The 26561-nt window shown below is 33.8% G+C and overlaps 2 protein-coding genes across 2 annotated transcripts; one reads left to right on the top strand and one right to left on the bottom strand.

Annotated features, from left to right (window-relative positions):
- The first annotated feature begins 5047 nt into the window (after positions 1-5047).
- On the top strand, positions 5048-5728 carry LOC139518201 (GTPase IMAP family member 4-like). Its single transcript, XM_071309887.1, has one exon. The coding sequence runs from the start codon at positions 5048-5050 to the stop codon at positions 5726-5728; it is 681 nt and encodes a 226-aa protein (XP_071165988.1).
- Positions 5729-25424: 19696 nt separating this feature from the next.
- On the bottom strand, positions 25425-26261 carry LOC139518200 (GTPase IMAP family member 7-like). The gene has a single exon (XM_071309886.1). It carries the CDS (start codon positions 26259-26261, stop codon positions 25425-25427), a length of 837 nt encoding a protein of 278 aa, XP_071165987.1.
- Positions 26262-26561: the final 300 nt, after the last annotated feature.

The following is a 26561-nucleotide window of genomic DNA, read 5'->3' as shown; positions in this document are numbered from 1 at the left end:
GTTGATCTATAGTTAGGCGTAGATGCTTAGGCAATCGAGTAGACCGCGAGTAATTTGACCCAACGCGTGCCCTATATGTAATTAGGTCAACGTTTGACATAACGGTATTATTATAGTAGATACTTTGTGTAATATAGGACACGCGTGGGGGCTTAGTGTGCTCATAGTATAATAATGGTTATAATCGGATCGTGTGTTGGAGGCAACAGTGACTGACGACAGCTGATAGGAATAGTAGGACGTGGATGACTGATAAAAAAAAGTAAGTAGGAAAAAGTAAAATGTATACAAAGTGAAAAGGGAGTGGAACATGTAACAGAAAAAAAACAGGATTTTACCACAACAGTGCCAAAAATAGTTGTACTGTTAAAAGAAAATAAATAGTATTAACTCTGTTTGGACATCAAGATTCGTATATCAAGAAGATATATTAGAATAACATTTTTGTTTGTTTTAGGTGCTTTAATTGACTACTAATAAGCAATGAATAAAGGCTTTTTGAGTGAATTTGATCTTTTTAACTAATTCAACAAAACAAAAAAACAAAAACTCAAACAATGCAAGAAAATAAAACAAACACAAAAAAAAAAAACACAAAAAAACACACCAACAACTGAAAACCCATCAACATAATCAGAGGAAATAAAAAAGGGGGGGGGGAATTAAGTAAAAAGTCAAAGGGAAACGGGAATACAACTTATTTCGATATAAGGGGTAGAATACAATGACACTTTGAATTACATGTAGTAGAACATAACTATTTTTGGCAATTTTTTTTTTACATGTATCAAAGTAACAATATGTATACATTTTCATAAGTACTAATAGTCAAATGAGTACAGGTGTACGCTTGATTAATCTAAAATTTTCGCTGTATAGGAAAATTGTAAACATAACCAGAGGAAAAAAAAAAGGGGGGGGGGGAATTAAGTAAAAAGCCAAAAGGAAACGGGAATACAACTTATTTCGATATAAGGGGTAGAATACAATGACACTTTGAATTACATGTAGTAGAACATAACTATTTTTGGCAAATTATTTTTACATGTATCAAAGTAACAATATGTATACATTTTCATAAGTACTAATAGTCAAATGAGTACAGATGTACGCTTGATTAATCTAAAATTTTCGCTGTATAGGAAAATTGTAAATGTGATATTTTTACATCGTTTTTAATTGGTTGATCATTTATTAGTACCTAGTGCACTCGTATAAAGTTGAACAGGAACGTCACTAGCTGGTTGTTCGCTGACCCTGTCATGACCATTCGACGCGTACTGCATTTCTGTTTCTTGATTGTCTTCAATCTCGTTTATTTCAGTAAAGTTATCGGATTGGAAAACATAGTCATTCAGATCATACATACGTGTGACGGCGTGTTTTTTGTTGTCGTTCCCAATAATCATGATCTTTCCATCAACCACCCATGTTGCCTTAAGTCTATGGTTGCGCACATACGCTCTAGCTTTGAATGCTATTTCATCTCGCGTCTTTGTTAAGTCTTGGTTTATACAAATATCATGAAGACCTGGTATTTCTCTAAGTTTCTTGGCCGATTTTAAAATTTCGACTTTTAAATCATGCTTTGGGAACCTTGCAATGATTTGGCGAGTTTTATTTTCCTTGAATTTTCCTGTACGATGGCTTACGCTAATGTCATCAACTTTTATGTTCACTCCTATCCTTTTTACTATGTCAATCACCTTTTCAGTAGTATTTTCACCTCTTGAAAAAGGCACACCACTTAGACGGAGTAGACCTTTTCTACTGTGCTGTTCGAGGTCGTCAACTTTTTCTTGTAGTTTAGTGTTTTTTACATGCAGCTCATTTAGTTGGTTTGTTTTTATTTTAAGGGTTGATTCCATTTTGCATTGTTTTTCTTCTATGTCGTTTATCCTGTCAATTAGGTGTTTTTGTTTTTCGTTTACAACCCTCTCGACGGTCTTGTCAATATCGTCTTTCAGTAGCTGTTTAACAGTTTCGGCTATCCTAACTATATCAATTTCAGTCAAAGATACTTTAGGAAGCAAGTCTGATGGATTACTCATTTCGACTTTTCCTCTAGAATTACAATCTGATTGTTCTGACTCGCTGACTGTGTCCGACTCGGAACTTATTTCACTATTTGTACGTTGTCTCTTGTCCTCAACTTGCGACGACGGTGATGGCCTTGAAGATTTTCGGCGTCGACGTTTTTTAATGTTTAATGGGGTTGTAGAGTATGTTTCGTCGGAGTCGCCTCCCTTCATCTACTTAGTTATGAAACAATCACTATATATATAAATATATATAAATGTACAATATAAATATTTTGGTTTTCAGTTTGTAGTTAGTAAGTTAGAGACCAGTTGTTAGACGTACTTGCATCACCAAAGTCTTCAAAGCCAAATTCAAAAATGTTAGATAAAAGTTCATCCACGTATTAATGGCTGTCGTTGTTTTGGTGTGGTCTCGTAGAAAAATTATCCATAAGTAGGTTCATTTAGACACAAAATTCATAGTTCGTGCACTAAAGTGTTTTCCTAGAGTTTAACTAATACACTGCTGTGGTAAAATGTGTTTGAAGTTGTGTTTTTTACATTTTATCGGGATTTTTTACCAAGAGTCATTTACCATACCTGTTGGCACTAGGGTGCACTCGAACCAAAATTCATTGGCGTTTAGATGTCTGCGAAACATTCAAGGAAAAGTATTCGGCAATGATTGAACTTAAAGCATAAATGTTGGTTGATTTGGTATTCTTAGTGAGAATATACAATAAGACAAATAAAAGAAATGCTGACTTCAGCTGTTATTATGTAATACAAAATCTTTTTGGTTTAATTCTTTCAATTGTGTTACTATACTAAAATGTACTAATCAGTACAAATAGGCTGGTGACAATGTGGTTATTGTCGAGCCTGTGAATTTTGTCATAGAAATCTCGACATAGGGAAATTAAGTGACACGGCAGCGTCAGCTAGTTCTGAAAAGCTTTATAATCCTGGTACCTTTGATATCTATTTACATTGTAAACGGTGGAAGATCTTGATGCTTCATACTTTGTATATAAATGCCTTATGTTACGAAGTTTCCGTCTGTCAAATGGCCAATGTCATTGACCCCAATTTTCATGGTTTAGTGACTACTTGAAAAAAAGTTGAGATTTTTTTGTAATGTAATTCTTATTATGAGTAATAGGATAACCATATTTGGTATGTATGTTCCGGACCATATGAGTATTTGGACCATACGCGTATGGTCATGACCATATGGGTATATACTCATATGGTCCGACCGTACGCGTATGGTTGGGGTAATTAACACTCTGTTACGGTTTACTTTAATTACTTCTTAACTCTTCATATAGTATCATATAGGTCATTTAATTATCATATTATTATTACCCAAGAGATTAACTGAATAAAAATAAGAAGTTTCACATAGTTTATTTTACTACCTATAGTCAAAACTATAATAAACACTTTTTAAACCGATGTCGACTCGAAAAGATAACTTCCAAAAAAATCTCAATAAACTGCTACACAAGAAGTCACTGGCAAGGAAAATATTTTCATTTAAGCTGTTTTGTAAATATTGTGTACTGTAGTCATATTACGATATTTGAAATCTAGAGCTTCATAAATACCGCTGACACATCGGAATAACCCAAAACATCGGCATCACTGCACGCAGCTGCAAAGAAGGCTATCTTTTCACTTGCAGGTGTAACTGAAAAATACCGTGCACATCCATGACGTGCAAATGCGAAAAAAAGTTACCGTAACCGTATGGAAGTAAATGTCACCATAAGCCTACATGCTAAGAATGTAATAAGCGATGAAAATTAACTTTAGCATCGATATTTAATTTTAACGTAGCCTTTAAATTAATACACTGTCATGTAACCATTAATGTTTTTTAGATAAAGTTTATTGTATTATTGAAACGTTTGTGATGCATATTTGAAAAAAATACCTATATGGTCAAAATACTCATGTGGTCCGGCCCGTTAATAACCATACGAGTATATACTCATATGGTCAGACCATACGCGTATGGTCCAAATACTCATATGGTCCGGAACATGTACATATCTTGCAAGGACCCCATGCCCTTCAGACCATTTTCTCTTGACTTCGACCTCATTTCATGGATCAGTGAACAAGGTTCAGTTTTGGTGATCAAGTCCACATCTCGGATACTATAAACAATAGGTCTAGTATATTTGGTGTATGGAAGGATTGTAAGGTGTACATGTCCGTCTGGCAGGTGTCATCTGACCTTTACCTCATTTTCATGGTTCAGTGGTCAAAGTTAAGTTTTTGTGTTTTTTTTCTTTTTTTTCTACATTTGTACTATATTCAATAGGTCTAATATATTTGGTGTATGGAAATATTTTATGATGTACATTTCAGTCTAGGAGGTTTTATTTGACCTTGACCTCATTTTCATGGTTCATTGCTTAATGTGAAGTTTTTTGTGTTTTGGTCTATTTTTCTTACACTATATTAAAGCAATAGGTCAACTACATATGTTGAATGGAATGATTGTAAGCTGAACATGTGCACATGACATGGTTCATCTGACCTTGACCTCATTTTCATGGTGCATTGGTCAATGATTAGTTTTTTTGTGGTGAAGTCTTTTTCTTAGAAACTGTAAGCAATAGGACAACTATATTTAGTGTATTGAATGTTTGTAAGGTGTACACCATGTACACGTATTTCTCGCTTGGTTTATATGACCGTGACCTCATTTCCTTGGATCATGTTAAGTTTATGCGATAGTTGTAATAAAGCTTTATATAATTTTGCACGATATGTAGCTTGAAAAATAGCACAGTGACCGTTAATTTTTATCATATTGTTGTAAAAAGGCATTGAAGAATCATTATTTGGCAAAGTATGGAAAAGTTCTATCTGAGGAAATATATATCGAGGGTCCACCTTAAAAACAAATCTGGGTGCGACAATCAGTAAATCTAAGTTTCTTTTTTACTTGGTTTGCTTTAGCATTCGGATTATTGAAATGGAACGTATGTTTTATATGTTTTCAGTACAACATGGCTACTGAAACCAACTTTTCAGAACAGACCATTAATTTGGTTCTGCTTGGAAGAAAAGGATCCGGAAAAAGCAGAACTGGCAATACCATTCTTGGATCTAATGAGGCATTTAAATTTGGATATCAAATCGAAACTAACTCATGCGCAGTAGAAAGGGCATCTCGGTTTGATAGACACCTGCGTGTGATCGATACTCCAGGAACAGATACTTTTTCACCAGAGGAAAGTGCAAAATTACGAAAACATATTTCGGAAAAGTCTAAGGGGAATATCATATATCTTTTATGCATTAAGATTGGACGTATCACGGGGGAGGAAAACAATTTAATTAATCAATTCATCAGATATATTGGTCAAGATTTTGAAAAGGCGACCATTGTAATTTTTACTCATTTAGACGAGTGGATATCAGATTCTCAGGATCAAGGAATATTGGAGCCAAAATTTGAAGACTTTATTGCAACTCTCGATAAAAACTCTATTCAACTGCTTAACAAATTCGATATGAGATATAAACCATTGAACAATAGAAAAAGTGGAAATGATGAGCTTGTTAAACAAATAATATGCATGGCGGAACAAATAACTCGACAGCAATCTGTTTCAAGAGCAGTTACTCAACGTCAATGCGAACCTGAAGTCGAAAATTTATCAATTTTATGTTGTAATTTTATGTAAAGATTTTAAAAAGACAAAAGTGTATAATGGAAACAAACGATATAAAAAGCATAAGTAAACTGTAAAATCACAAAAATTCTAACTCATGGAAACATTCAAAATGGAAAGTCCCTTATCAAATGGCAAAATTAAAAGCTCAAACTATCAAACCTGACTTGGTACAGGCATTCTCTTATGTAAAAAATAGTGAATTGGTAAATTTCAGGGTATCTGTTGCATTACAATATGATACCCAATTTATCACCGGAAAAAAAGTTTCTCACTCCGTTGATAATTTTACAAATACAAATAAAGATGTATAGTTAGATGCGACAACAAACACCTTTACTAATTCTGGCTCGTTTAAGTTAACTTTGATCCTTTGAAAAATTATATAAGGTTTCAAAAAAACTTGAACAACACACTTTATCTGAAAAATTTCATTGAATATATACCAGTTTGACAAACACTAATTTCTATCTCAGGAATAGATTATACATAAATTGTATTTTACAGCTTTTAGAATTTTTCGATTCTCAATGCTCTTTTACTTCGTACTTTGTTTGGCCTTATTAACTTTTTTATTATGGAAAATTTCCGGAAACTATACTCAAAAGTCATTTATTGCTAGATGATATATATATAGTATTCTTTTCTATTAATATATATATAGGTAATCAAATAAGTCTCGCTGATATTTACTTGTTTATTATTTCATGCTGATAATTTTTACAACTTAGCTGTTAGATTATAAGACTAATGTTGATTTAAGATATTGATGCTTACCAGAAAACAACCCTGGATTTCCGGTATTAACAAACAGAGACTCTTCACTTGTATGCTGGACTAGTGAGGTATATTGTTAACAGCAGAAAGTGCAATTTGTTGTTGAATAAAAATCAAAAAAACTTTTTTATTCGAGCGTCACTGATGATTCTTTTGAAGACCAAACGGGTGTATGTTTTTTTTTATTTATTTGAAGCTTTTAATATCTCCTAAACAATAGAACAGGATTAAAACGTCATTTTGTCACAATCCATTTTATCGTATATTCGTGTATAATTGGAGGTTTTTGTTATTCAAACGTCATTTTGTCACAATCCATTTTATCGTATATTCGTGTATAATTGGAGGAGGTTTTTGTTATTCAAACGTCATTTTGTCACAATCCATTTTATCGTATATTCGTGTATAATTGGAGGTTTTTGTTATTCAAACGTCATTTTGCCACAATCCATTTTATCGTATATTCGTGTATAATTGGAGGTTTTTGTTATTCATTCTTTTTCCCTTATTTTTCAATCTTCCCTTAATATTTTTTTAACGAATTTAATTCAATGCTGTTCTAATCACGATACTTTCAGTATGTTCATACATTATGTAATTTGTTGAACATGTAATAACTGAACAAAAACGATAAAAAGTGTAAAATTATAAAATTATAATATGGATGAAAAATCGAAAATAAACTGACAACGCTATGTCTAAAAAGAAGGAAAAAGACAAACTGACAAACAAAAGTACACAAAACACAACATAGAAAACTAAAGACTAAGCAACACGAACCCAACTTAAAACTGGGGCTGATCTCAGGTACTCCGGATGGGTAACCAAACATGTGACATTTTTTTTGCCTAAAGATTCTACGAAACAAAACGTATAAGTGTTAATCATCACTTGAGTAGTGTTTTGTTTTTATTTAAAATGCATTTCCTTGGTATAAATATGAACTCAATTTAAATACCAGAATTTGATTTTCATTCTTTGCAACGACATTTTGATCCAATTATCTGCAATTACTTTGGTGTTGCTGGGTCGGTAAGGTCACTCTTTTTCCAAACTCTGCCGTTAGAACGAACATCTAAATATCGTCATACAAATGACTGATAACTTCATAAATCCTCACATAGGTGACTAAATGAGAACAAGAAGAAAACATGTTTATGTTAAAAACAAAATCACAAAAATTAAAAACGGAAAGTCCGTAATCGATTGGCAAATTAAAAAATAAAACACATCAAACGAATGGATAACAACTGTCATATTCCTCACTTGGTTCAGGCATTTTCTTGTAGATTAAATCTGGTTTTATAGCTAGATTAATCTCTCACTTGTATGATAATCGCATCAAATTCCATTGTATTGACAACGATGTGTGAACAAAGCAAACAGACGTATTAGGTAAAAGTGTCAAAAACAGGGGTGCAGCAGTCAACCGCAATTTTGCGCCTGTCCTAAGTCAGGAGCCTCTGGCCTATGTTAGTATTGTAGGATTTTCAATTTTAGTTTCTTGTGTATAATTCGGAGTTAAGTATGACGTCCATTACCACTGAACTATAAGACATATTTTTTAGGAGCCAGCTGAAGGACACTTCCGGGTGCGGGAGCTTCTCGCTATATTGAAGACCCATTGGTGGCCGTCGGCTATTGTCTGCTCTATGGTCGGGATTGTTGTCGCTATGAAACAAACAAATATGTAACAATGAAGCACACAATGGCATATAGACCAAGCATATTAGCAAAAATTAAAGACAAGAATAAATATATTTACCATAGTACAATAACACAATGACGGGAGGTAAAAGTACAGAGTCACGTCATATAGGTATAAAAAAAAAACCAAAACACAAAAAGGCATATAGACAAAGCACTTAGCAAAAATGAAAGACAAGCATACAAACATGTTTATGATAGAACAATAACGGGATGTTTAAGCCCAGAGCCACGCTATATGTAATACCAAAAGGCATATAGACAAAGAACATTAGCAAAAATGAAAGACAAGAATACGAGAATATCATAAACAATAACAAAATGACAGGATGTACAAGGAAAACAAGTATCTCGATCACAATAAAAACAAATAGATATTGAACAAAAAGCACAAAAAGGCATATATCAAATTTAAAAGCCTCATTCATTGCTTTCTTATTTTTGAATTTTCTTCATGTATGTTAAATCCACCTATAAACGATTGAAAGATTTTTTTTAAGTACTGGGACCGAATGGCCAGATCAGCATCGGCTCTGAAAGTTTCTGATTCGGCCATCAAAACAGTATCATCAGCGTACAGAATGATAAAAAGTATTAAAAAAATGTCAAGTTTTTCCTCAAGCTCTTTTGACACTGATTTTAGGCCCTCTAGGTTACAGTTTTGCAAAAAAGAATCAAGATCATTTAAAAATAAAGAAAAAAGAAAAGGCGATAAATTTTCGCCAGGTCTCACCCGTTACTACATGGGAAGAAATCAGATAAGGCATTGTTATATGAAATACATGACTTTGTACCTTGATACAAATTTCAATTACATTATATATACATGCATTCATATTATTTAAAAGCATTTTGTACCACAGTGCATCTCGCAATATCGTGTCAAAAACCTTTTTGAAATCGACGAATGCACAAAATAGTTTTTTCTATTTTAACTTTAAAATTTCAAACAATGTATAAATCACAAATAAATTATCGGTTGTTGAAAAACCCTTTCTAAAACCACATTGGTTTTCGTTTAAAATCGTAAATTCTTCAGAGAAAAGATTTACTTGCTGGTATAAAATAGCGGTAAAAAGTTTCCCCATACAACTCAAAATGGTAATTGGTCTAAAATTTTTGGGGTCCAACTTGCTACCTTTATTTTTATAAACAGGCTTATCAAATGAGATATGTTACAGTAAACACCATGCATACGATGAGGCAGAGGGTATGTTACTGCTGAGAAATGGGAAATTGATAATAGGGACGATTTCAACATTTGTTATAGATTTTAGTGTGAAGTGTTAACCGCAAATCTATGCATATATTCACATTCAGCAAAACCGTCATATTTGGAAAAATGTCACGTTTGGTTCTTCAGGGCATAGGATACAGTTTTGATCCCGTATTTACAGTTTGATGAAAATTTCCACATAGGCTTATAATCCTGGTACCTTTGATAACTTTTTGCCTGATTAAATAAAAAATGTAATAAAATATATACCTCCATGTGCTCCTTTTTGAGTTAAATGAGGTCGAAATTTTGAATATTTGCTCAAAATTCGGATTTGTGGCCATATTTTTACTTTCGAAAGAAAGCCATAAACTTTTTTGATTTAAGAGATAAACACAAATTGTTTTTTTGTTAAATAATTTGTAATTTCTGTATATTATAAGTATCCCAAAAATTTATGCATTTTTTATTCAGAAATAACTCATATTTATGAAATGGACATGCATTGAGACATAAACGTCATTTTTAGCTTTATATTTATCAAAATTAAAAAAAATGCACTATTTACAGTTTTATAAAATATGGTCCACATAATCTCCCTGCAAAATGAAACAAAATGTCGTTTTAAAAAATAGGTGTCCATGCACTCGTTTAAAAATTAAATCAGTTTGAATGATAAAAATCAGTCGAAAAATGCATCTTTTCCACAGTCACAGTTTGACGTCGCGAAAATAACATTTTACGTTAGCAACGTCATTACCTCCCCTGTAACTATATCGTTAAAAACATATGACTTTGTTAATCAAATATATATTTTTATATAAATTACCAAAAAAAAAAAGAGAAATCAGTTCTGATGCAAGGTAATTATAATGAAATAATGTATATCCTTTATTATTGCTAAAATGTCTGTATCGGTGTTTCAAAGGAGTTTTGCTCTAAACCTGAACGGAAAAGGACCGATTTCCTCGGAGTTCGGTATTATTTTCTTTCTTTACAAGGTTATAAAAAGATGATCGGGAACATATTTTAGTAGTTCTCACTTCTGCGCTTCCGTGCCTCATGCAAAATGTTCTTTGTTCAACGCTTTATACACCAATAAAAATTACAAATAGAATCATTTACACAAAATATAAGATTTAACTCAAATAGTTCAAACCCTCTCCATAAGCCAGCTCTCTTAATGTACTAGAAGTTATCGTAAATAACATGTAAATAAAAAAGTATTTGTATTGAAAAATACTTGAATAATCGTAGTCTTTTCTTGTACTGGCTGTGACAAAGTGTACCAAAGAATTGTTATTGTATGAGACCTAGTCAAACAATGTCTCTATGGTCAGTGTAAACAAACACTGGGTACTATTGTTGATTCAAGTGTTAAACTATACAATTTTTAAAACTGTTGACAATTTTGAAAGATATATTGTTTGATGAACCGTATGATTTTTAATGACATATTGTAATTTTAGATGTATAAATCATAAACTGCCTATACATTTGTAGAACAAGGTCGTCCTTGGGTCTTCGAACATGATTGTATGGTTTCTTAAATTACTAAATTATAAAACTAAAACTTATCTTTATTATCAAACAACAGTTAAACGTCCAATAAATTAGAACATAAGATTTAATTGGGGAACATATTTTGCATTTCTATAAGATATCTAGAAAGTTAAAACATATATTGTTGATCTACTATATATGTTATCTTTGAACGACATATTGTAACTTTAGATGTATGGATCATAAACTGCCAATAGAACATGGTCGTCTTTGGGGTATTGAACGTGATTTATGGGTTTTTATAAGTTCTTAATGAAACACGATCTCATTTTTATTATCAAACAACACAATTGTTAAACGTCATACAAATAAGACCCTAAGAATTAATTGAACCTATTTGATATTTCTATAAGATACGTATGTACAAATTTGAAAATAATATATTGTTAGTTTAAACATATTTAGTTATTGTGGATTGGGTAACAAGTTATTGCGACTTATATTAACTAACCCTTTTATACTTTGCAGGTGCGAGTGCTGCCTTGTATCGGCATTAGCCTGCTCTTTTTCGAAATCTACAAAATGTGTCATTTACGTGCAAGAGATATGGTTCTCCCTTAACACGTGTCAGCCATTTATCCCTTTCCAACGGACTATCATCGTTTTTCAAGCGTATACCCCGCAATATATCGTTGATCTACAATATGATCTTCAATAGGCATTGTGAATTGCAATTAAGGAATTAATTTTCAAAGTTCCATCGTTGATAGGTTTAACAAAAAACGTCGTTGTCGTCATTTTCGAAACAAATAATGTGATGTTTTGTTTATTTATCGCTACAATTACGGGAAATCATCATACATGTTAGCTTATTTAATGTTAAAAAAATTTACTACGCTTTTAAAACAAGCAAGATTTAACACATTTGTTAATCCTTTTGTTTCACACCGAATAGGAAATCATACTGCAACATACATGTATTTGTATTCGTTTTTGTGTTACATGTACATGTATCAAGATTTCGTGCTCTCTTCCTGTTAGTTCTTAATTTTTTACGTCTATATATATACTGTTTACTCTATCAAATGACTAACTGATAAAATAATCTTATACATCATGTATATCTAATTACTGCCACATATATCACAATGGGGTCGAGGGAGTAGAAAAGTTAATACTGATTCTATGTTTAAAAAAAAATGTATTGCCATTAGAAAGAAAGACGTTCTGAAAAGTTCATTCCTTGAAAATTATTGGAAAAAAAATACTTACAAACTGATATTGTATTTTTTCATACACCGTTATCGGGTGGTAACAAAACAGGTCTTGCTTCATGCAGTTACAGAAATATTAAAGGGAAGGGGATTGTAGTTACGACGTAAGGAACATATCCGATATCATTTGTGAAACGGTTATTCCATAACGGTCAACCAACTCGTGATGGCGTCCATAAAATTTACGAAGGGATGATTTCCGTTGTTTGTAAGAACACTTATGTAGTTTAGGTATCCAATACAGTGATGGAAGATCCAGTTCTTCATCTTTGGTTGAAATACCAAAGGAACAAAGAACAGACCTATGATTATCAAGGATTTCCTCTTTGGTAAGTGTCGTGAGGGTATATGTTGAGTTTCCAAGTGAATTGTCTATACCTAATTCGTTTATCAAGCAATTAATGTAGTGACTTTTACAGACAAAAACGATGTTATTTGGGGCTTTGTCTGCAGGGATAACAACATATTTATCATGGAGGTCGGATAAGTGTTTAGCAACATTTGGGTCTTTAAATATTGACGTAGCATGGGCATTGATGGACCCATTCAGTTTCTTAATTCTGATTTGTATTAACGACCTCACTGCCTTAATCCATTCGGATAGAGTTTCTACGTCTTCCTTTTCAAGTTTAGCCCATTGCCTGGCATAATCCTCGACTGAATCCATCAAAATTTTAAAGTTGTATTTCCAATTGATGGATTTAGGCTCACGATATTTCGGACCTTTCGATAACACATTTCGTAGAGAAGTGTTATTAACAATGTTAAGGTCACCGGTAATAACGTGGCCAGCAGGATTATATGTGAATTGGGAACTAGCACAAGTGCAATCAGGAGGTTTAGACTTGAAGTCGTCAATATCGAGATTCTGCAAAACGCGTTAATAATTGAAAATGTTAGTTGCAATAGATTTGGTATAGGTATAAGAAATTATTGGTACAGACTGGTCTTTGAAATAAGGAGGTATTTTCGATTGAACTATTTAATGATGAAGGATATTGCCTAGGTCGAGACCTTTGTTGGCAAAGGAAAGATTTAGAAAAGATCTTTTCTCTTTTTCATCTTTTCCAATGCGAACTGGCTTGAAAACTCTGTGACTTGCAATATCCGAAATTATAGCTTAAAGTTTGTATTGGTTTGAATGAGGGTTTGTAACAGTGGATTCCAAACATAAATTGAACAGAGAATGATGTTTTGAAAGGGGTAATGAATAAAATTTCGTGCGAATGAGATGAATACCTAACAGCTTTTGTATGAATGGCAGCAAGTCATTAATTGAGACATCATGCAGAGAAGGTGATGTATTATGACGATGACCATGACTGCGTCTACGTCGAGGAGTCGAGTTGAAAATATTCATCACATTCACCGCGTTACACGAAGGACTAGATAGAATACCTATACCATCAATTTTGTCATTGCAGCCATACGGTGTTGCAGTTACCAATTGTCTAATCCAGTAGTCTTCTTTTTGTCTACGGAGAGTCGTTGAAAGATTAGGATTGTTAGAGCTATGGTATATCTTTTCGATAATGCGAACTGTCATAGAAACGATGGAATGATCCGGTTGATTGAAATGCTGGTATAGAATGTCGTTAGCATTGAGGTTAATGTATGATCTTTGACCGCATATACGTTTGTTTAGCCTTCCTTTCGTTTCACCGACGTATACCAATCCGCAAAGGTTGCACTCTAATCCGTAGACGACATTTATCGATTTACAATTCAGATCATCGTAACTTCTGGTAAAATATGACTTCTTGGTCAAATTGCTAGTGAATTCAGCATCTGTAATTAAAATAGCACAAATTTTGCAGCCTTTGGTCTCACATTTTGAAATGCGACAGTGTTGTACTGTGTCATCAAAAACCAAAATGTCTTTAAGGAGAACTGAACATGGCTGTATATGTGTAATATTGCTATTGTCACTAGGACGATGATCTGAATGAGTCGTGTTTGAGATATTTGTCATGTCTGGTGATGAGGGGACACCTGCCATATCAGACGACACCGTGTCCATGGTGACGTCTGTTCCGGACCTTTTTATACTGGGCGACGTCCGAGCCAGTTTCCTGTTTGATCTTCGTAAGGTCGCATACATTTTACGACAAGAAAATAAAGGTGGAAAATTGGAAATATACGTCTAAAAAGGACAGCAGATACCAAGAGCATAAAGAACAAAAAAATAAACAATGTTTTGCAAAACATTTGATAAACAAGATTGACTTACATGAGGCAAACCTCTGATGCCCTTGGGTTTTAAGCTGTTCCACCTCCTTCACCTGTGCATCACTCGATCAGTTTTATAAGTGCAAACTGCATGTAATTATGTCAAATCTTCATTGTGTCTGTTTGTTCTGTCACACATTATTGTCAATTTAGTTGAATTTTATGCAAATTTCATACACATGAGAGGTTTAGCTAGCTATAACACCAGGTTTTATCCACTATTTTCTGCAAACCAATGCATGTTCCAAGTCAGTAATAGCATAGTTGTTATTCATTCGGTTGGTATGTTTAAGCTTTGGTATTTTGCCATTTGATTACGAAAAAGTAAAATAAAAAAAAAAATACTGAGCTCCGAGAAAAAAATCAAAACAGAAAGTCCGTAATTAAATGTCAAAATCAAAAGCTCAAACACATCAAACGAACGGAAAATAACTGTCAAATTCCTGACTTGGTACATGCATTTTCTTACATAGAAAATGGACTTTCCGTTTAGAATTTATATTGAAGTTCGGTATTCTTTTTATTTCAGAACAGTGCATGATATTCTCTTTTTTCGGTCATTTAATATTGTTGGAATTTTATAAATATCATATTGTCTTTTTGACAATAAAAACATATTTCGAGTATTATAAATGTTTTTTTTTGTACATCTTATACAGTATTTGAAAATTATTATTTCAAATAATTGATCATAAATATACTATTTCTGGAAAAAAAAATATCACGAAATTCATTACATGAGGTTACAAAAAATATCGGTTTTTAGATATTTTAAAAATAACTGTGCAATATCAGTTTAGACAACTATGTCTTTGTACATCCTGTTATTGTACTATTGTAAAACATTTTTTTATTCTCGTCTTATATTTTTGCTAAAAGAGGGACGAAAGATACCAGAGGGAGAATCAGACAAACAGATCAAAAACAAACTGACAACGCCATGGCTAAAAATGAAAAAGACAAACAGACAAACAACAGCACAGAAGACACAACATAGAAAACCAAAGACTAAGCAACATGAACCCAACTTAAAACTGGGGGTGATCTTAAGTGCTTAAGAGAGGTAAGCAGATCCTGCTCCACATGTGGTACCCATCGTATTGCTTATGTTATTACAAATCCTTTGAATAATCTAATTCGGTAGGTCACATTCGTGAAAAGGGAAGGGTATTGTAGTTACGAAATAGGGAACATATTCGATATCATTTGTAAAACGGTTATTCCATAACGGTCAACCAACTCGTGATGGCGTCCGTAAAATATACGAAGTGATGATTTCAACTTGACTATTTGGAATTCTTGATTTAAAATTTCCTTGCGAGCAGCAACCCTCGATCAAGAAAATCATGATAGGAAATGCAAGCACGGGAATATCGTATCAATTGGGAGATATATACACCGTATGCAGGTGCTGCTTGAATGTTGCTACTTAGAAATGGAATGTTCACTATTGGAAAGCTGAAATCAACTCTTTTGTCGTAAAGTTTTGATTTCAACCGACCCTAATTGTCATGGTCTAGATGTCAAGATATGAGGCCCACTTAACTGTATCTGTTGTATCCTTTATCCCTAGTTCTTTATAAAGTATTTTGTTGAAAATTTAATTTAGCCCATATCGTTGGATAAAGTTCTTACATCCTTGTTGACCTCTCCTCTCCTTTTAAAGATAATTTAGAAAAGACAGCTGTTGTTGTGACGAAAAATGTTCGAAAGCAAGAAAAATCTCTGATTTAAAACTTTAATTATCCTTTGACTTTAATATAGGTTATTGCTTAGGGAGTCTACTGTAAAGTCGTTTGAGTGACACACGTGTTCAAAGCATAAAATTACGTCTAAACTTTTTCATTTACGATGGCCAAGAAAAGAAAACTGTCCAAAAGGTTGGGAACAATTCCTCTAATGAGAGTCACCCTTCAATGTAATGACTACACATGAAATGAGGGATCAGTTTCATGTGATAAAAGCTTTTGTTTTGTTGTAAAAACCACTTCTTAGATAGTACAAAAGGGCACATCAGTATTTTTCCTTTAAAGAAACTTTTCCAACGAACTATACTGGTATTATATGATCAAAATATGTCCATGAATTTTGTTATATTCCAGGACTTATATATTTAAATATTTAATGTTAAAAATATTGTGGTCCCCTCATTTAGAAAAGTTGTTTAAAATACAATGAATATTTTTCCCTTTTAAGTTAAAAAAAATCTGTTGTTTTAAAGTATAAATGTTTAGTGTTTATTCATTAAAATGTAGACTCTAAAATAAGTTTGAGAGAATACCCATAGACACAATGGCGCGAAATCAACTTATTTAAGGGAAGTTAGGGGGTAGAAAAAAAGGTAAATTTTAAACGAAAAATATATTTATGTTACTTGGCGTGGGAATATATAGTAATAGTACCCTTTCCTTTACAAATTAACATATGATTTAATGCTCTACCTACAAGGTGAACGGGAGGAACTAACCAACAGTTATAAGTATTCCACGAAAACCCGAAAGCATCAACACCACTTGTATCTGGACACCAATACGCCGAAAAGAAAATAGGTAATTTGTGATTGTTATAGTCGGCAAAAATATCACAATCGAACGGACCCCATAAAGAATTAAAATGCTTGAAATACACATCATTCACGTACCAGTCATTAAAGTCAAACAGTTTACTGTAAAAATCTGCAGTGGTGTTAAGTTCCCGGGGAACCCATTCTGTTTCAAGGGATATGCAATTGCGAATGCACAGATTAAAAATTTTCAAAGCGATTTCTTGTAATTCTGATCTCATGCTCCCAGCCCGCACAATTTTAACTACCTTTTGATTGTCTGTATAAATTTTCACCAAACGATTTTGAAAATCGGGCAATAAGGAAAATAGGGTTATAAATACTGCTGAAAGTTCTCTGTATGTAGAGCTTTTTCTTCGCCTCGTCGGGAGTCCACATTTTATGTACAATTTTATTGGACGTTTGAACAGCAAACCCCACATAAGCAAAGCCGCTTGCATCAGTAAAGACAATTCTATCTGGCAGAAATGAAACGGGTAAGAGAGATTTCCTGGGAAGTGAAGTGCAATTATTCTTCCAAAAATTTAATTCAAGAATTGCTTCGTCGGTTAACTGAATATGAAAATCCCAATAATCGCTAGCGGCGATAAGAATGAGCATATTCCTGGACATTATTCTGCAAATGTTTCCAAAACTGGTAATGAAAGAAATAATCTTGCCAGTAACTCTTGCTAATTGTCTAGCGGTTACATTATTGCTATTGCTAAAAATATCGTCTATAGTAGCTTTGAAACGCTTAATCTTATCTTCAGGTATCTCCAAATTAAAAGTGTCCAAATGCCAACGGAACCCAAGCCAAGTTAAAACTTTTGTGGGGTCCCAAATACTTTTTTCATGATTCAGGAATAAATCATGCTTCACGACCTTAGAAAGCTTCACACAATCCTCAAAAGAGGACTCAATCACCCAACCGTCATCTAAATATATGATCATACGATAACCTTGTGATCTCCAGTGCTTAACTAGTGGCCTCAACACTTTAGAAAACACGTGACCAGCTGTAGATAAACCAAACGGTAAACATCTAAAAACGAAATACCGAGTGCCGGTTGGGAAAACCCAACAAAAACCTAAAAACTCTTGATGATCTTCGTGTATATTAATATGATGATAACCACACTTTAAATCAAATTTTATCAGAAATCCTGGATTTGATACAAATTGCAAAGCCTCGGTTACACCTGCGTATTTAAATTTCCTTTTTTCATTAAACTTATTAACGTGCCTCAAGTCCAAAATCAATCTCTTTTTACCTGAGTCGTTAACTGACACCGATAACGGATTAACGATAAAAGGAATGTGATCTTCACCTCACGAATCACACCTGTTGACAATAATTCTATAATTGACGACGACGGAGGCAATTTGTAAAAAGGTATCAGGTATCCAAATTCGACAACATTAAGAACAAAATTATTAGCATTTAAAGTATTTTTCCAAAAGTCTAAATTTCTCCGTAAATTATCTACTCTAAACGAGCTGGCTGAGGAGCACTCAAATTCATAATCTTGATCGTGACTTATAAAAGGAGATAAATTGTACTTAACTGTTTCATCACTTTGCTCCTGAAGAACCACTGGTCTCGGCTGGTTGGAACCTACGTCTCTTTGGGCAGTGGTAGGCCAAGTGACCCTCGCCATTGCAGTAGTAACACCTGTCTGTTGGTGGTGAACTGGTGAAGTACTCATTCTGGTTGTAGATACCGGTGCGAGGTCCTGTGCGGGTTTGTGATCCTTGTGCAGCCGGGTATTTGTAGTTTCTAGATACTTCTCTTGCAGATGCTGATGAAGTTTTACGAAAAGGCTCATCTTGAGGAACTTGGGAACTCTCTGGTTCTGGAATATAAGGAGCAGGACGGGTCCTTACTTTGTCACGTCTCTTAGCTTTGGCCCGGTGATCGGCTTGTCTTAACTTAGTTGCGTCGTCGGTCCCCTCTGTAATAGGGTCGTCTATATATTCGTCTACTACGTCCCACCCGTACTTGTCGGCTATGCGAAGAAGCTTATTTCTTTCCTTTAGGGCCTTTATACTCTTTTCTAGATATTGACTGGCTAAAGCCGGAGAGTCTTTCTCTATGAGTTTGAGGGTCTTTTCAAGTTCTGTTAAACGTTCTCCGTTAAAATTAAATTGTTTTTCATTGCCGTCGTACCTGAATTTAGGAGTCTGTTTAACCGGCGGTACACTTTCAGCTTCTTTAGCACCAATTCTCGTGTCAATCTCCTTGAATAGCTCTTCTTTGTGCTTTCTCAATGTCAAATCAAGGCTCTGGGTGAACAGCGATAAGGCATCCTCAGGTGAAAATCGAGTAGACCCTTCACGTTCTTCACTGCGTTGAATTCGTATAGGCGATTCCGGTTCAGGTTCCCTCATATTACCAAGGTCAGTATACGTGTCGATCTGATCAGTAAGTTTTTCTCGACAAGAGAAAAGGCGCGAAATCTGGATATATATGTGTGAAAACCGAATTACTGATATAAGCGTATGCGAATATTTATACGCCAAATTAAGAAATGAATTTCACGTCTTTTCTATTATACTAGAACACACCCGCGAAATCGCGGGCATAAACAGCTTGTAAACTGTTGTAGGATGATTTTTTGTAAAAGATATTATAACTGGAGAATTTCATATAAGGTATCAAAAGCCCTCTTCCTTTTTTCTAAAGTCCGTTATGTGTTTCCTTTCTATTAAATTCATTTTTGTTCGTGTTTCTGGCCTTATACCACAATTATTCTTCCCCTTTGCTACAATGTATTTTTTGGTAAAAGTCAAATTAAATTAAAAATTTGCATCGCCTCAACATGAAATAAATGAAACTGCTTATAAACCATTATTATTGTAATAAAATGTGCTTCTGCATGTTCTAGGACAATCCATCAGTGCTTTTCCTTTTGAGAGCCCTATTAACATGCCAATGGTAGGATTTGATTCTCGTATAAATGACTAAGGTTAATTTGAGGGGTGGTCTGAGGGGCCCTGATCCCGAAATCCCGGGCTTAAAAACATGATATCCCGAGTTGCGTATTTCAACGAAATTCATATCCCGACATCACGAAATTAAAAAAAAAATATTCCCGCATCCCGTAGATATCAATCCCGAAATTCCGAGCTTAAAAACACCTGATCCCAACGTCTCGAATAAGTCCTGCCTCCCTCTAATCTCTACCCTACTTTCATTTTGGCCAAATAATTACTTTGATTTTCAACAATAAATTTTTATGCTCCATTTATGGGAATTATGTTTTCTAATCTGTTCGTCCGTTCGTTCGTTCGTCCGGCCGACTGTCCCGCTTCAGGTTAAAGTTTTTGTCGAGGTAATTTTTGATGAAGTTGAAGTCCAACCAACTCGAAACTTATTAAATATGTTCCCTATGATATGATCTTTCTAGTTTTAATGCCAAATTAGAGATTTTAACCCCTTTCACGGTCCACTAAACATAGTAAATGATAGTGCCGATGTGGCATACGTATAATATGGACACATTCTTGTGTCCACATGTTTTACTTATTTCAATATATATGCAACTAGTATGGCCCCTTAGATAATAAATATTTCAGAAAAAAAATAGACAGAATACAGAGAGTCTCTGTATATTATAGTAGTATAATCGTAGTTTACAGGTGGATAAACGCGAAAACATTATTGTCTCTAAGGAGGTATAATAGTTTTGGTTCTTGCGATCTAAAAACCAGGATATGGAGAACGCTCTGATTGGCTTATTTATTTTTTATTTTTGTAATCTATCATCCGATTGGTTGTTCTTGTGCATGTTTAAAACCGGAAGTCTTATATATGACTAAAAGTCAGTTTGATAACGGAAACAATATCCGGACACCTATTTTGTCGTTTTTCTCCTAAAATAACTCAATCTGAATAATCATAAGGATGGATGACAAATGCGACTATGCATTTTACCTAAAGAACACAGAGGCATGATGATTCATTTATTGTGGAAGGAAGAGAAGCGACACACAAAATGAGGTCTTCTCGTTTAATAGTATAGATTCATGTGTTATGGTAAAGAAAATTAATCATCGCCTTCATTAATTAGATTTCATTTTGTTCAACGTAATCTGTACGATGGTTTACGTTTGAAGTTAGATTCAAACCGGACATATAATATAGTTAATTGATACCTTAGTTTGCTACTAATAAGTATTAAAATGTGCATTGCTATTATATGTAATATCAGTATTTAGTTCAAATATAATCTTAAATCAATCCTTATTCTATCTTATTCATTCAAATGTGACGTCATTTTTCATTTTTTTTTGGTCATTTTTTACAATTTCAAATATGACGTCACTTGGCGTTGAGGTTTAAACTTATTCGGATGTGCTGCATTTCGTCGGGTTATGTAGTGTATTTCGGTTGTTTCATGTAATTAGTTAATACTTCAGTTTTATCATATATCTTTTGTATAGTCATTTTATAAAATTTACTGTTTGCAAAAGTATAAATTATTCTATATAATAGGGATGTTCTGGTACCTATAAACAGAAAACCCTGGCCGTTTTTGGCACAACTTTTTTGAACTTTTGGTCCTCGATGCTGTTCAACTTTGTACTTGTTTCGGCTTACAAACTTTTGTATCTGGGCGTCACAAGTAAGTCTTTTGTGGACAAAATGCACTTCTGGCGTATTTAAATCTTAGACTTGTTGCCTTATGTTAGCTATTATTCGTGTGTTTCTTTGTCAATTATGTTCTCCTATTTATTTATATTGTAGTCCTGAAATGTTGTGTTGTCAATTTAATGTTATACTAGAACACACCCGCGAAATCGCGGGCATTCAGATCATAGTTTAAAGTATGTAAAGTGTTGTTGGAAGAATTTTGTAAAATATTGAATGACTGGAGAATTTCAGCAAAAGTATCATAAGTCATAGCTTATTGGGGACAGAAACATGCTTTTTTTCATCCCTCCTCCTTTATTTCCAAATTCCCAATATTTGGTTTTCTATCAATTTCAATATGAACATACATTCAGTATGTTATCTATACTATTAAACGAGAAGACCTCATTTTTGGTGTCGCTTCTCTTCATTCCACAATAAATTAATCAACACGACTCTGTGTCCTATATGTACAGTGCATAGTCGCATTTGTCATCCATTCATATGATTATTCAGATTGAGTTATTTTGGGAGAAAAACGAGAAAAAAGGCATCCGGATATTGTCCCGTCATTGGACGAAATTTTAAGTCAGATTATACTTCCGGTTTGCTTTTTTCTGTATACTTTGAATAAACAAATAGTACGAATAAAGTGTATTTTAATTCTGTTCAGAGTTTATTAAATGGAGAGGGTCTGTATACTATGTCAATTTACCACCATGGATCGATTACTAAACTAAGAATTGAAAGTAAATACACTTTAGGGAGCTACCATTTGATTTTTATGGGAGGGCTAGGATGAAATTTGAAAAAAATAGGCAGGACAGGAGTTTTGAGTAAAAAAAAAAGGCAGGATGAGACACTTTTCAAAAAAAAAGGCAGGATGACAATTTAGGTAAAAAAAAGTTAGGATAAACTAAAAAAAAAAATAGGCAGGACCGAATAGAATGAAAAATAAAAAGGCAGGACAGAGATTACAACTAAAAAAAAAATGCAGGACAACATTTTTCATCCTAGCCCCCCCCCCCCATAAAAATCAAATGGTAGCTCCCTTATTTATATAGTAATATACAGATAAGCGCTAAAATTATTCATGTGAACTTTTGATACCTTTTCTGAAATTCTCCATTCATTAAATATTTTACAAAATTCATTGATAACAAAAAAAAAAGATGTGGTATGATTGCCATGTTGAGACAACTCTCCACAAGAGACCAAAATGACACAGAAATTTACGACTATAGGTCACCGTACGGCCTTCAACAACGAGCAAAGCCCATACCGCATACTCAGCTTTAAAAGGCCCCGAAATGACGATGTAAAAAAATTCAAGCGAAAAACCTAGCGGCCTTATTTATGTACAAAAAAGGAACGAAAAACAAATATGTAACACACAAACAAACGAAAACCACTGAACTACAGGCTCCTTACTTAAATGTTCATAACATACTAAATGTATGTTCATATTGAAATTTTGGAAATGAAGGAGGAGGTATAAAACTTCTAACAACACTTTACATACTTTTTACTCCGCTCTGAATGCCCGCGATTTCGCGGGTGTGTTCTAGTGGACATTTAAGTAAGGAGCCTGTAATTCAGTGGTTGTCGTTTGTTTATGTTTTAAATATTTGTTTTTCGTTCATTTTTTTGTACATAAATAAGGCCGCTAGTTTTCTGGTTTGAATTGTTTTACATTGTCAGTTCGGGGCCTTTTAAAGCCGAGTATGCGGTATGGGCTTTGCTCGTTGTTGAAGGTCGTACGCTGACCTATAGTTGTTAATTTCTGGGTCATATTGGTCTCTTGTAGAGAATTGTCTCAACATGGCAATCATACCACATCTTCTTTTTTTTGTAAAAGATTTAATGACTGGAGAATTTCAGAAAAGGTATCAAAAGTTCACATGAATATTTTTAGCGCTTATCTGTATATTATGAAAATTCATTACTTATAAATATAGTGTATTTACTTTCAATTCTAAGTTTACTAATCGGTCCATGGTGGTCATTGATATAGTATACAGATCCTCTCTATTTAATAAACTCTGTGACCGCCGTTGATAGTAAACTTGAAAATGATAGCAGATAGAATTCTGAAAATACACTTTATTCTTTGTATATGTATGTTCAAAGTATACAGAAAAACGCAAACCGGAAGTCTAATCTGACTTAAAATTTCGTCCAATGGCGGGACAATATCCGGATGCCTTTTTTCTCGTTTTTCACCCAAAATAACTCAATCTGAATAATCATATGAATAGATGACAAATGCGATTATGTACTATACCTATAGGACACAGAGGCGTGTTGATTAATTTATTGTGGAAAGAGGAGAAGCGACACCCAAAATAATATTTAATGTCATTCAACTACCACAGAGTCAATAATAGAGTGTATTATTAGTGTCGAAAATCTAACGATTTTCTTATCCCAGGAATAGGCGTACTGGGCACAGCTTTTTGGAATTTTGGACCCTCAATGCTCTTCAACTTCGTACTTGTTTGGCTTTATAAATATTTTGATATGAGCGTCACTGATGAGTCTTATGTAGACGAAACGCGCGGTTGGCGTACTAAATTATAATCTAAGTACCTTTGATAACAAATTAAACCACTGGGTCGATGCCACTGCTGGTGGACGTTTATTCCCCGAGGAAATCACCAGCCCAGTAGTCAGCACTTCGCTGTTGACATGAATATCAATTATGTGGTCATTTTTATAAATTTCCTGTTTACAAAACTTTGAATTTATCGAAAAACTAAGGATTTTCTTATCCAAGGAATAGATTACCTTAGCCGTATTTGGCGTACTGAATTATAATCCTGGTACCTTTTTTAACTGTTATGTTTTATTTTATTGCTTATTTTGGGTATTTATCTGTCCGGAATATTCTTTCATTCATTTGTACTGTTGTCATTTTAGTGCTATATCTAACATTGCCATAAAAGCGGGAGATTTTGCTAGCTACAAAACCAGGTTCAAGCCATCAGTTTTCTTGAAAATTTTCTGTACCAAGTCAGGAAAATGGCAGTTGTTATATTATACTTCGTATCTCTGTGTGTTGCATTGTCGTTTGGTTTTTTGTTGAACTTCAGTGTTTCTGTTGTTTCGGTATTTTTTTCTCTTATTGTTTATGTGTTATCGTCAGTTTTAGTTTGTAACACGGATTTGTTTTCTCTTAATCGATTGATGACTTTTGAATAGCGGTATACCCCTGTTACCTTTATTTATCACTCCAGTGCACAATAACTCATGGACTTGCATGAATTACAAGTGATTCGGTGTATGGGAACACAGATATCATTCCTTGTTTAACTGTTTAAGGTCAAGAAAAAAATAAAAGACGTCTGAATATAATAGAATATCAGTGGCGGATCCAGAATTTTTCATAAGTTGGGTCCACTGACTAACATGAGAGGGGCCCGCTCCAGTCACACTTCAGAGATTCCCTATATAAGCAACCAAATTTTTTCCCAAAAAGAGGGGCCCGGACCCCCTGCCCCCCCCCTAAATCCGCCTCTGATTATTTATATATTTCTAAAGACAAACATGAGTCATTTGTCGAAAGATTTGTAGGAAGGGGTGTATGTGGTTTATGGATTAATTTATTTCATTTATTTTTAACATGCTTATATATTTAATGAACTCCAACGAATTCTTAAACTGTATCATGTACTATGTATTTACATCGTATACTTGTAAATTTTTACTATTTCTTACTCGCATAATAACAATGCTATAATGTCATTCAATTATGTCGAGTAACAATGTATGTATGCACTGCAGTTTGAACATCAAAGAGATTAATAAAAAAAAAAGAAATACATTTATTGTTTTTCCTCCTCGGGAATGTCAAAATCGGATTCGTCGAATAGTGGATGGTTTGGTGGTACTTTATAAGAATACAGCTTTATCTTGTAATATAGGGACGTTATATATCCGCTGTCATTTACTTTCTTCAAAAGTTCTTTTCTATCAGATACGAGTTTCAATATTTCTGCTGCCTGATCGTAACAATCATTTGTATAGTATTTTTGGTCATTTTTTTCAATCATTTGATCAATTACTACAAGTAGTTTTTCCACTTGTTTGTCGTCTCTAGTTTTATTGTTCAAAGTCACAAACCTGTTATCACAGAATTCCAAAAAAGATCTCAGATATGTTGGAAGCGTGTTAATGTATTCATCGATGCTCGGCACTTCTTCGCCTCTATCTTCAAAGTCACTTTCCCAAAGATCGTATTTTGTGAAAATAACAACAACATACTTCAACATGTCAAAGCCAAAGTACTGAATATAATGCTTCAAGGTTTGTATATCTTCTTCCGTAAAACGACCAATAGGAACCACGAGTACTAAAGCGTGTGGTCCAGGAAATGTGTGTACAATGCACTTTTTAACTTCGTCTTGTGTCGTATGATTATCGAGTTTCGTATCAGTATCAAACACGCCTGGTGTGTCAATGATTCGTATTTTCCTACCAAATCTAGTGTTTTCTTTTTCTGTACATTCTTTTGTTACAGACGACCCTTTACATGCAAATTCAAACGGTTTAATTTCATTACCGTGTCTGAGCCCAAGTATAGTATTGCCAGTTCTGCTTTTACCTGCTCCGGTTTTACCAAGTAAAACTATTCGAAGTTCGTCTTCTTCACACTCAGCCATCTAAACGAAATACAATGACTAAGATTAAGAATGGAACATGACCAGTACTATTTAATGAAAGGTAAAATCACAAAAATACTGAACTTCAAACCAGAAAGTTCCTACACAAATGACAACAACAAAAGCCCAAATACACCAAACGAATGGATAACAACACTCATATTCCTGACTTGGTACAGATGTTTTTTTAACGAAATGCAATGATTTAGATTCAAAATTGAACAGGACCAGTTTTATTCAATACTTACTTGTTAAACTGAATTTTTATTTGTTTTCTATTGTTGTTGTGTAATATTTTCT

This window comes from Mytilus edulis, chromosome 3 (assembly GCF_963676685.1).
Source record: "Mytilus edulis chromosome 3, xbMytEdul2.2, whole genome shotgun sequence".
Lineage (NCBI taxonomy): Eukaryota > Metazoa > Mollusca > Bivalvia > Mytilida > Mytilidae > Mytilus > Mytilus edulis.
The sequence above is the reverse complement of the archived record's forward strand: the minus strand, read 5'-3'. Positions and strand labels throughout refer to the sequence as shown.

Excerpts from the sequence above, each read along its gene's own strand:
- LOC139518200 (XM_071309886.1), bottom strand. The coding sequence starts at position 26,261 with ATGGCTGAGTGTGAAGAAGACGAACTTCGAATAGTTTTACTTGGTAAA.
- LOC139518201 (XM_071309887.1), top strand. The coding sequence starts at position 5,048 with ATGGCTACTGAAACCAACTTTTCAGAACAGACCATTAATTTGGTTCTG.